Raw genomic sequence first — 11,680 nt, forward strand, 5'->3', positions numbered from 1 at the left:
TGGACCAAGACCATGATAATTATTTTTTAGATAATAACTGATGAAAATAGCCCTGGAGATTTTTTGGTCATTTTCAGAATTTCATTAGGGAAGAGAAAACAGATAAGTTGCACAAAAAAGTAAGTACACCTCTACATTTTTTGGATCCATTAAAATTAACTTAGAGGGTTCAAACTAGATGCCAGTGACAACTTTTTAGTTATTGAAGTGTGGTATGTTTTCATGCCAGCATCTAAAGAACTCTATGATTGTGGAATCTTGTGAGTCTGGAATGAAAGTCATCTAAAAGACTTGTCTTGAATTGGTTGCCCCAATGTATTCAGCCCAAAAGTACACTGTTTAATGTCTGTAAGATCACCAAAATGTCCTCAATATCTGCAGGTAATTCTCACAGCTGCTGGCTGGTTTGAAAGTGCATGTGTATACAGCCAGAAAGAGATTGCAGAAATTTGACCTGCATGGGAGGCATGCCAGGAAAAAAGCCTTTTATGATGAAAATGGTTTGGGGTTGAGTCACTGCCTCAGGAATTGGGCAGCTTGCAGTCATTGATTCAGCTTTGAATTCTGCATCAAATCAGAACATACTTAAAGATAACGTGAGACCACATATCCAAAGCTGTTGTCAGAAACAGTGGGCAATTATTAAAAAATGACTTTAAGAAATGATATCTGGTGAAGGGAACAATCCTAGCTTATGTATTAAATCTTTCCACAGATATTAAAAGTATTCATATTTAACAGCGGTTGCCTGGTTTGAGTTTTCATGGTGACTTTGCACCCTTTGCAAAGTCAGTTTCAGTTTCTTCCTTCTGGATGAAGGTTTCTGGTCCCAAAATGTTGAACAACAAGGTTTAAGAACAGCTTTGTTCAGCAGCCATCACACAGATGAATAAATGATAGCTTTGTTACTTTGTGGATTACATGATGCTCAAAACTATTATTAGTTTTTAGTATTTTGTACTACGCTTATCTGTTGTCTGTTGTGTCTGTATTGAGAGTGTGCATGTGAGGATCGATGATTTACAACTGCAAACCAGACCTACCTACGGGTACAAATAAAGTAACCTGAACCTGAACCTTTTATTGGGAGATTACTGGAAAATTTCATTTTCTACGTGGTTGCGTTCATGTAAATACCCTCTATCTTTTGGTTCTGTATCTGATACGATGCCTTTCCAAAACTTTCAGTAAAGCCAGCAGTGTCCATACTTTTTCAGCCTTTGTAGGTCTGCAGAAGTTTTACTGTGTCCTTTTTTATATCCTAAGCAAGTGCAGTGCTAGAAGGGAGTGTTGACATGGAATTTCAACAAGAAGCCACCCTGGAAAAATGTGCAGGCAGTCATTTTGGCACAGAGGGTATGTAGGGAATGAGACTGAATCACTCGGCCATTTGTAATACGTGTCGTGCTGAGTGGGGAGGGATATGAGAAGCTAAAAGGCATGAAAGACACAGGTGGGAATAGCTCTGTTTTACAGGTGGCTTTCACAAAAGATGTACTAATATATATTTTTTGAAAATCCTGAGCCATAATCTACTTACTTTGTAGTTGTATCCCAGTCTGGGTTTTATGGGACAGATACAATGATTTCAAATATGTCGCTTTTTTCAGTTTAATTCTGGTTATTCAGTATTCATTGGAAGTTGTCAGCTTTGCCTTGAGAGTATTAAAATTCTACCTGTCCAAAGTGTTATAATGGGTAATCCTGCCACAGTCAGGTCATCTAGCATTAACATTTGTGACACTGAGGCAGGGAACTGTGGAAAAAATGATATAGACAACAAGCTGGTGAAACACATCAGGTTAATCCCCTTTTGCAGTCGTTCACTGTAGCAACAAGTAACTGGAAAAGCTTAGCTATGAAACCAGAAAGTATTTTTTATTTATTTGTCATTGTTGTTACTTATATTATTCCAACTGTAGTGCACATGGGTTAGGCTGAAGCATGTTTAAATATGATGACTTAAATGAACAAAGCCTTTCCCTGTTGGCTTCTTGCTTTTGCCAGACAGAGTGAGATTCAACCCTTGTTGTTTCAGCCAGATAAACCCATTTTGTAAAGCTTTTATTGCACTTGTAGTAATGTAACAAGTTGTCTCTAATTTGAGTAACACTCTTCTTCTCTACCTGACTGTGCTCCATGTGTTTGGTAGGGTTTTACTCAGTGAGTGTAAACAGTTATACCAGGAAACATCAAGCTAATTTACTAATATGAGAGCAGTTTGAAGCGGTCTGACACAAGCGTGTTGATGTCATGAAATATTGCACTTGCGTGGTCGATATGTAATCTTATTTTGTTGCCAAGATAATTGCTGGGTGGCAAAAAGATGTGATCATAATGACTGCCTGGACTTAGGTAAATGAGTAATTTGAGCTAAATACTGAGGCCTACTTACTGTTACATGGTAATTAAAGTAAATGCAATGTTTAAGATTTTCTCCATCTCTTTGTGCAAGCATCTTAAAATTGCCATTTAGCACAGAAATGTCTGAGAATTGTTGAATCCATAGAACATTTCCTTTGCTGGTGTGAGAAAATCTGTATTTTTCATTTTTTATTGGTTTTCTTTACATGGAATAGTGTGATAAATTCCCTTCTTCTGTTGTATTTGGGGTTTATTGAATATAATGTCCATTAATTAGCCGTTGCAGACTGCGGAGCTGCTGTTGGCGGTCATCAGTTAAAGATATTGACAAAAAGCTATCTTGGACAGTCGATTACCACGGGTAGTTTGGAGTTGTTTTGAAATAATTGGAAGGTAAGTAATCAGAACGTATTTGAGAGCATTGTCACTGGCAAAATATCACCGTGTCTGTCACTGAGCTGAAGCCCAGTGGAGCCACAAAACCTTAATAAGTCTATATATCATCAATTATGAAGCAATTACAAACAAGCAGGTGTTGAACCTCGGGAGCAGAAGTGGGAAGATGGGAAACTGAAATAAAGGGATCTAATTAAATGGCCATTGGCTTCACCAGTCTGTTAGTCACTGCAGTGATGTTCAGGATTTGCAGGCATATTACATTTAGGTCTGTTAAATACTGTTTTCACGCTATTGTGCACAAAAATAATATAAAAATACCAATATTAAAGCTTTAATCACAACCAAACAAAGTATTTGTTAATTTTACTTTGTTATAGACAGACACATGGTCAAAAGATAGACACTTAAAGTGCAAAAGATCATTGCGTTCTATGTGAAGAGATATACAGACACAATACTTAAAAACAGAGTTTTCAGTCATCTTTCAGTTGGATCAGACACTACTCAACCCAAGAAACGGAAAACTTCCAGAGAAGAAAACAGGGGACTGGAACACACTGATTAATTTACAACCCTTAATTGTGTGATGGAAATGTTTTTACACTTTGCCTTCATCAGCGTCAACGTACACAAAGCCATGCAGCAAACAATTATAATCAAGCTAGAGCGGGTGTGCACTTGTCACTGGATATTTGGTTGAACAGGGTTTCAAAGGCTTGGAGTTTCACAGTCAGTCTCAAGTGGAAAACCCCAAGACAATGTCATAAATAAAAAACACCTTTCTGACTTATATTTACAATGATAACAGTCGAAATGTAAACATACATCAATTGTGGAAAATTAGAAGAAACGGGACAAATTCAATTTTTGATTTCTGCAGAGCCGCGAGGGTGTTTTTGTTTTCTTTTTCCCAGAACGTCTTCAGTGTACTGTTCACCAAGGTTCAGGAACTGCATAGGTGACTTTGATGGTTTCTCTCTTCAGTTTATGCACTTTAAGATGCCCTTAAAAGTAATTTTCTATAATGGTCTACCACAAAAGATGCAGCTCATCAGTGAGTTAGCATGATGGATTACAGATTCAGAAAACTGTTGAAGGGCAACTTTTAAATGGAGTTATATTTTCATATTAAAAACTGAGTGACTGGTAGTCACACAATAAAGAACTGTCTCGATGCGTGCTCAATCATCCAGGTAAGGAAATCTCAGAAAGTTGATTCGTGAAGTCACTTGGATGAGCGACAAAATGTTTCCCATTGAAAACGCTACGTCCAGATGAACAGAATCAACATTTTGGGACAGTAAAGTCTATTTGTTGCTTGGTGTAATTCCCAAAAATATAAACTATAGGATTAAAAATTGTTATCCTCATTACCAGACTCATCTTACATCAACCACAAAGTGCATAGTGCATATAGCAATGTACAGCTGTGCAGAAAAGAAAGTCAGTGTTCATATTAGCCTACTTTAAAAAATCTCCACTTTTCAGACTATAGCCGCATGTATAATTCACATCCTTCTACCTGTTTTACTGTAGCCCAGAGCAAATTCCCACAACTCCTCAGTTGGAGATGCCTAATCCATTTATATCTCTATTTAAACATGCATAATATAATTTGCACCCTAGATCTATGCTGATAAGTGATCTCAGTTGTCCAAGAGATATTTCTAATAACATCATTTACACTATCTCCCAACAGCTGGGCTCTGATATGTGCAGTGCATATGAATGACATTCATTGTCCAGGAAACCATTTTCTTAAAGGTGCTCTAGTTCTAACTTATGAACAGCTCCCAGGAGAGATATTGTCTTGGCTGTTATTGGATGAAAGGTGGATAGTGATTTTAACAATTGGGGCACTTTTGCTCTATTTTACAGTACGGAGATTATGACCCTGCTGTTCACAAGCCTGGCTTCTTGGCTGAGGAGGAACTGCTGCCAAAGAGGGTGAGTGATGGCCATTTACCGGCTGTGACAGAGAGGCTGATATTGTAACCGTTCACAAAAGCATAGCTGATATTGTTTTCACCTCGTGAGGCGGTGTGCGTGTGCGATCATGGCAAACTGTGGTCCTGGAGACACTTGATGTATGTTTCTATGAATAGATGTTGTTAACTCAATAGGATTACAACAATTACAGTAATTTAAGGCTTTACAGGTGAGTAGTTGATCTCAAAATGAAGGCCAATTTACAGATAAGTGAACTGAAGTATCTGGTGTGATAGTTTACTCTCGATTGACATATTTGTTATATTATTGCATTATTAGCATTTTCCATCCATCCACCTTCTTCTGGTTATCCGAGGTCGGGTCACGTGGCCATTTTAATATGTGTTATATCCTCTGTATTTAAATCTGTTCCTCTCCATTTCAGGTGATTAACTTGTACCAGATGACTCCAGAAATGTGGGAGGAAAGGATCACAGCATGTTATGCGGAGCACAGGGGTAGGACTAGGTAAAAGCTGCCGCACTGAACTGGACTGCTGTGAAGTTCCACAGTCATCAGCACTATTTAAGTTTTGAGTTCACACGGGATGTGCCTAAAACTTGATACTGCAAGAAATGTTTTATGTAAAACTGGACTTGGCTTACATTGAAATGCAAAAAGGATTTCATAGCAGTTGTCTCTGAACTGAGGTTTTTTTTATTTCAGCAGCATTACTAGATAGATACTATTAAAAAATTCCATTAAATTAAAATTATTATTAATATTAATATTAAAAAGTCCATTAACTTATGAATTTACATCATTTAAGTGTAGCTAAACACCCTCTACATTCATAAGAAGCAAAATGAATGCAGCTATTTTAAGAGTAAATACTGCACTGTATATAGATATTGCATTGCCCTAATTGCTCTAGTGAACCGAAAATGACAGGAGAATGAAAATCTATTTTTGTGCCATTGCACTTTACTCCACCGCTAAACTGAGCTAAGCTGAAAATGATTAGGGAGCAAGTGTGAGGGATGTGGAGTGTCTTACAACTCTGTGGGTGGTGAGTTCAATGCTGGACAGTGATTTCTAAAAGCCATAAACCTCAGCACTTGGAAAAGTAATAACTGAGTCACTGGTACTGATCAATAACCCTCTCAACCCAATCAGTGGGAGGGAAGCTGGTGGTCCTCACCCAGCACGATGTCGTCCTGGAGACCCTTGCTATAGCCGGAACTCCCACTAAAGCAATTGCTTTGGTTGATTTGGCATGTATTTCTATTTCTTTAAAAACTCAGTACAGCCGTGAAGTTAGTGCATAAACACATCAAAGCAATTGACATGTTATGTGCTTCTACATGTTTTTCCATAAATCAAGCTCTCCCATATTATTTTTTCAGATCCTCAGTGTCCAACCTAGTTAAAATTTGTTTACTTGGCATAATTCTCTCTTTCCTGTTAAAACTTTGATGAAGCTTAAATCATCAATTTCCCAACCACCCATATCATGCAGCACACTATTAAAAGTTTAGGGCTAAGTCTGTCCTAATTTTTGCTCAGCCATCAAAGTATGCTAATGTTCTTTTTTTTTTCTTTTTTGCTAAGTTGACCCTGACTTGCTAACAGCACTGTAGAAAGAAAGGGAGAAGAGTGTTGTGCATTTGTTTTCTCTCCTGCAGTATTTAGAGTCTTGGAGGCATCGGAATAAGTCTCGTTTGCCATCAAGCATGACCTCTTAAGCCTGTTAGGGAATTATAGTTGTGTTTTGTGTCAGCACTGTGGTTATGTTTTCACCCTCGCAAGAGCTGCGTGGCAGAGTTTTTATAGATCACACAAACACGACAGATGCCACACACAAAAGCAGAAGAAACAAGGTCTGATCTCCTGTTTCGCTCTACTTCTGCACCTTCTCTCCTCCCACCCTCTGTCTTTCTCTTCTCTTTCCTCTGGATCCCTCTCAATCGTTTTCTCTCTTTCTGTCTTTGAACTAGGGATGAAGCTGAGATGGAGTATTTAAAAATAGCTCAGGACCTGGACATGTATGGCGTGAATTACTTTTTAATCAGGGTGAGTCAATGCTGCTTCGCTCCATCATCGCAAAAGCAGGTGATATAAGGGATTTGGAGGTGTGTCAGTTTCACCATGTTGCTATTAATTAAAGAATAGCTTGACTTAACTGATTGCCTTTTGATTCTATTAGTTATATTTTAAGAAATAGGTATATTTTAGGTTAAATATAGTGCTATTTAGCTCTGTATTTTCTAGGTGAGTCATCACAAAAACAACCCTGTAACACAAAGTAATCCACTGGTGGTGGCTATGGCCTTTATCAGTGTGTTCACTAAAAGCCAAGACATTTTGAAGTATCAACAAAAAGTAAAACCCGACTTAAGTAAATAGTTTTCAAGCATTCCTTTTCAGATTAACAAACACAGACTGCATATATACACCTAGCAACTGGCATTGTTTATCACAAATCTAGCAAAAAGTTTTGGCAAGCAGGAGCATCACAAAGCCACTACTGTTTAATGCAGGTACAAATAAATGGTGGCCGGAAGGGTGGTTTCACAGCTGCTTGCCAGTGGCCCTGAACAGCTGGGTAATAAAAAAGCTTTGTTTATTCTGCTGATATGCTTCAGAATAAAAAGGGAACAGATCTTCTCCTGGGAGTAGATGCCCTGGGGCTGCACATATACGAGCCAGACAACAAGCTGACACCCAAGTGCTCCTTTCCTTGGAATGAGATTCGCAATATCTCATACAGCGACAAAGAGGTGGGAAAATCTGCAGTTTAACGTCTTGATATAGATTATTTGGACAAAAGAGAAGGTAATTGAAGTCATGGGAGTATAGGAGTGAGAGCTACCACTGTTCAGTGTCGGTTTTCAATCTTTTAATGAATTATGTTAAGCTTACGTTATCTAAGTTTATAATTGATAATACATTACAATAAAAAACATCAGTTAAAATAGGAGAAAAAAAATAATTCCCTGTTGTGTTTCTATGGATTCCAAAGAAACTGTCTTACAGAACAGGTGTGTTTTTTTTTATTTTGTCATTTGACGATACATAATTATTATTGATGTTTGATAATACATCTTCTTGTTTCTTCAATGTTTAGTTTACAATCAAACCTCTGGATAAGAAAGCCAACGTTTTCAAGTTCAACTCTTCACGGCTAAGAGTCAACAAGCTGGTGAGTTGAGCTGAGATTCAAGTTGTTTTGACCATGATTAGTAAGTACTGCTTTTCATCAAAACACTTGAGTAGGCTGAAAAACATAAAGACAAATACTAGTAGTTAGTGGGAAATTAGAGTTTTGTAAACCATTTCTGTTATGTAGATCCTCCAGCTATGCATTGGGAACCACGACCTGTTTATGCGCCGGCGGCGGGTGGACTCGCTTGAAGTACAGCAGATGAAGGCTCAGGCCAGAGAAGAGAGGGCAAGAAAACAGGTACCGGTAATAGAAAAGCACAGAAACAGAAGAATGGGTTGAACTTGTTTCCAAATTTCTAGTCAAATACAAACACAAATTTGAACCTGATTTCTCTCTAATAAAAATGGCGTGGTCACACCATGTCATCACATAGTTTTTGCTGCTTTGGTGTATTTCAGTAAAGCTTTGTCACATTGTCTTTTTGTGCATCATCTTTTCCACTTCAGTTACCTATCCACCTTTATGTTAACAGATCTTTTTTTTAATCTGTCTTCTTACATGTTTCCATTTCCCCCCACCATGTAATCTTATGTTTTACCACACTGCTAAATATATATGTATGTATAATTCAGGTAGAAAGACAACGTCTGCAAAGGGAGAAACAGCTGCGGGAGGAGGCGGAGAGAGCCAGGGACGAACTGAAAAGGAGACTAATTCAGCTGCAGGATGAAGCTCACATGGCCAATGAGGCACTGGTAAGATTGAGTTGGTTCGATCGTTCTGGAGTTTACCAGTGTTGATGGCTGTGACACATGCAGTATATGCCAGATTTAAAACAAAATAATTTTCTCTCAACATCAACAATATCTACAGGTAATTTCCTCCGAGTGTACATGCATGTACCTCCCGTTACAGTTTTTTCTTGGACATATCTTCTCTCTGTTTTTAACTTATCTTGTCCTCTATCTTCTGCGTGTGTTTCTTCTGCGCCCTTTCTTCCTGCGCTTCCTTCTTCTCTCCAGCTGCGTTCGGAGCAGACGGCGGACCTGCTGGCTGAAAAGGCCCAGATCGCAGAGGAGGAGGCCAAGCTGCTGGCCCAGAAAGCCGCCGAGGCTGAGACAGAGATGCAGCGTATCAAAGTGACTGCCATCCGTGGCCAGGAAGAGCGGCGACTCATGGAACAGAAGATGCTGGAGGCAAAGATGGTAGCCCTCAAGATGGCTGAGGAGTCCGAAAGGAGGTGGGGAGAAGAAGAAGGAGGACTGGGTGGATAAATGTAGAGTGTGTCCTGCTGTGGAGACTATACAGTGTATTTGTTTAGCTTTGTGGCTTTGGCTCAATAAGCAGCATTTCACTCAAATCCGCTCTCTTTGTATCCACATCAGACATTTGCACACAGTACATAATTTTCAGATATAAATAACTTATTCCCACATCTCACTAACTTCCCAAGAGTTGTTTTTCCTTATTGCCAGCTGCAACAGCAAGGATTGTATTGTTGTCACTTTGCAAGCCTGTTTGTCTGTGGTTGTGTGTGTGTGTGTGTGTGCACGTGCATATGGTGTATATGTCATTATAGTAAACAGTAAACAGTGTTCCTTGAGGCACCTGTTGTGTTGCAGAAACAACCAAAAGGGCGGTTTTGAGTGCTTTGTTAGGTTTTTATATGCCTGTCTGTTTGTGGAAAGAAATGATCAAGATCATGGCTACACTAATTTGCATTCACAGTCATAAATCCTTTTTTAAAATTTCTAGTTGGAATAACAATGAAGTCCTGAGTGGCCCAGGAGCACATCAAAAAATAAGAACTTAAAACTTGTTTAAAATTTTAATTTCAAAGGCATTTTTTTCTGCACTGCAGCTTGAGTCACTCTGTTGCACTACTTTGGTCTGAGGCACGTCATCTGAACTAGAAGTACTAATATTTGTGCTAGTTAACGGATAGTAGCAATACCAAGTGATGGTGGTAGTCCCTGTCAAAGAGTCTCTTTTATAACACCGTAGTACTTGTAAGTTCTACAATACTAAAAGTGTATTTTTTGATCTGGGTTTATCTCTTCCTTGCAAAGCAATTTTGACATTTTCTTTTTTAAACTTCCTGAAGTAGATAAAATCAATCAAGTACACCGTGCGCTCTTGACTTTTCTTATTTCGGTAGCAGTCAGATGGATATAAAGAGAGTGGGACTTGACTGAGTGGTTTTATAAAACTTAATAGATGCCGATCAATTCATTTCCATACAAAAACAATATACATACTAAGAATATCACTTTAAAGCCTCTACTTCACAGTTTATTAGGCAATCATTTCAAATGGATACCATTAACCACTTCTCAGTAACTGGAATTTTTGGATGAGCACTTTTCTGCAACAGAGAAAATTTAAACCTGTGGTACTCAACATGTAAATGACTCTGTCCACTCAAACCCTCGAGGCACGTAGCTCCCCCACAACTGCTGAATGTTCAGGAACACAATCAAAAGAAATGTAATCTCTCGCATGTAACACTTTTATATCTTTGTGCGGATACTCGATGGTGAAATAATGGAGTCGGGAATGATTGTCTTCTGGGGTCATACATCAATCATCTACGTAATAACAAAGTGACATTCCAGGTTCACTGAGTACCAATGTACCAATTATGTAAGATAATTTTTGGATTTGGTTTAGATAATTCTGTTTCCTTGGAAGGACTGGGAGGTGAACAAAAGAATAAAGTATCAATCTCTCTGTCTGTTTATACCTCAGGGCCAAGGAGGCTGAGCAGCTGAAACAGGACCTGCTGGAAGCCAGGGATTCTGAGCGCAGAGCAAAAAACAAGCTGCTGGAGATTACCAGCAAGGCTGTCTATGTGGTAACTGACCCAAGGCACACACACAGGCTTGATCTTCACATATTCTTCAAACGCATAGGTAGATAACGTAATTCATGCAGTACATAGTATCTGAAAAGGTCAGATATGAGTGTTCACGATCAAACAGGGAGGCTGAAACTATTCACAATCTGTTTTCAGAAATACATCAGTAAGCCAATAATCAAGTAAAATGACCATATATTTTCTCATATTACCGAATCAGTTATACCATTTTACCTTTTGATCTGTGTACAGAGGATCAGAAAAGATAAAAGATATGCCCTTCATGACATCCTAAAGCACAAAATGATGTCACAAACCCCAACACACTTTTCCTACATGCATGCAAAACCAAAAAAAGCAGCATAATCATACATTATTGAGAATTTAAAGGAATGTCTGCTTAAAAATAACCAATACACCATTCATTGCATCTCTGTGTTTATAAAGATCACTCTAAATGTAATATACTTTTTTGTAATTTATATTTCTAAAGATTATGTTTCCTCCATAGTTCTTTGATATACTTTATGTATAATTTCCTAAAAGATTATCCATAAAAAATAACAAGTGACACAGAGAGAAAATATCTTCTGTGGAAAACCATCAACAAATGGTGGTGCTGGTGCACATGCAGTGTAGTTTCACAGAATGATAATGCATCCCCATCTGGAAAATTGTGTGTTGTGGGTCTTAAATATGACATGAGCATATAGGGTTACCAGTTTTATCTGGACTCCTTAAAACACACATGTTCACACACTGACACATGCAATTGTTTTCATACAAAGCCAAACAGAACAGGAGATACTTGCATAAGACCAGGCACCACATCAGGCAGCCTACACAAGGGCTTTCAACATGTTAAAAACCCACACATTCCACATTCATTAGCCTGTGCACGCACACACACACACACACACACACACACACACACACACACACACACACACACACACACACACACA

General features: G+C 38.5%; 1 protein-coding gene across 1 annotated transcript in view; it reads left to right on the forward strand.

Moving 5' to 3' along the window:
• The window catches only part of nf2a (NF2, moesin-ezrin-radixin like (MERLIN) tumor suppressor a), a 28,973-nt gene that overhangs the window by 8,965 nt on the left and 8,328 nt on the right, over positions 1 to 11,680 (forward strand). Inside the window, exons 5-13 of the mRNA XM_005743075.1 lie at positions 4,642 to 4,710; positions 5,138 to 5,220; positions 6,690 to 6,765; positions 7,338 to 7,472; positions 7,820 to 7,894; positions 8,042 to 8,155; positions 8,491 to 8,613; positions 8,881 to 9,098; positions 10,607 to 10,712. Coding sequence (XP_005743132.1) covers positions 4,642 to 4,710; positions 5,138 to 5,220; positions 6,690 to 6,765; positions 7,338 to 7,472; positions 7,820 to 7,894; positions 8,042 to 8,155; positions 8,491 to 8,613; positions 8,881 to 9,098; positions 10,607 to 10,712 — 999 coding nt within the window. The remainder of the gene's footprint in view (positions 1 to 4,641; positions 4,711 to 5,137; positions 5,221 to 6,689; positions 6,766 to 7,337; positions 7,473 to 7,819; positions 7,895 to 8,041; positions 8,156 to 8,490; positions 8,614 to 8,880; positions 9,099 to 10,606; positions 10,713 to 11,680) is intronic.

This window comes from Pundamilia nyererei, unplaced genomic scaffold (genome assembly GCF_000239375.1).
Source record: "Pundamilia nyererei isolate P.nyererei 1_Seehausen unplaced genomic scaffold, PunNye1.0 scaffold00127, whole genome shotgun sequence".
Classification (NCBI taxonomy): Eukaryota; Metazoa; Chordata; class Actinopteri; order Cichliformes; family Cichlidae; genus Pundamilia; species Pundamilia nyererei.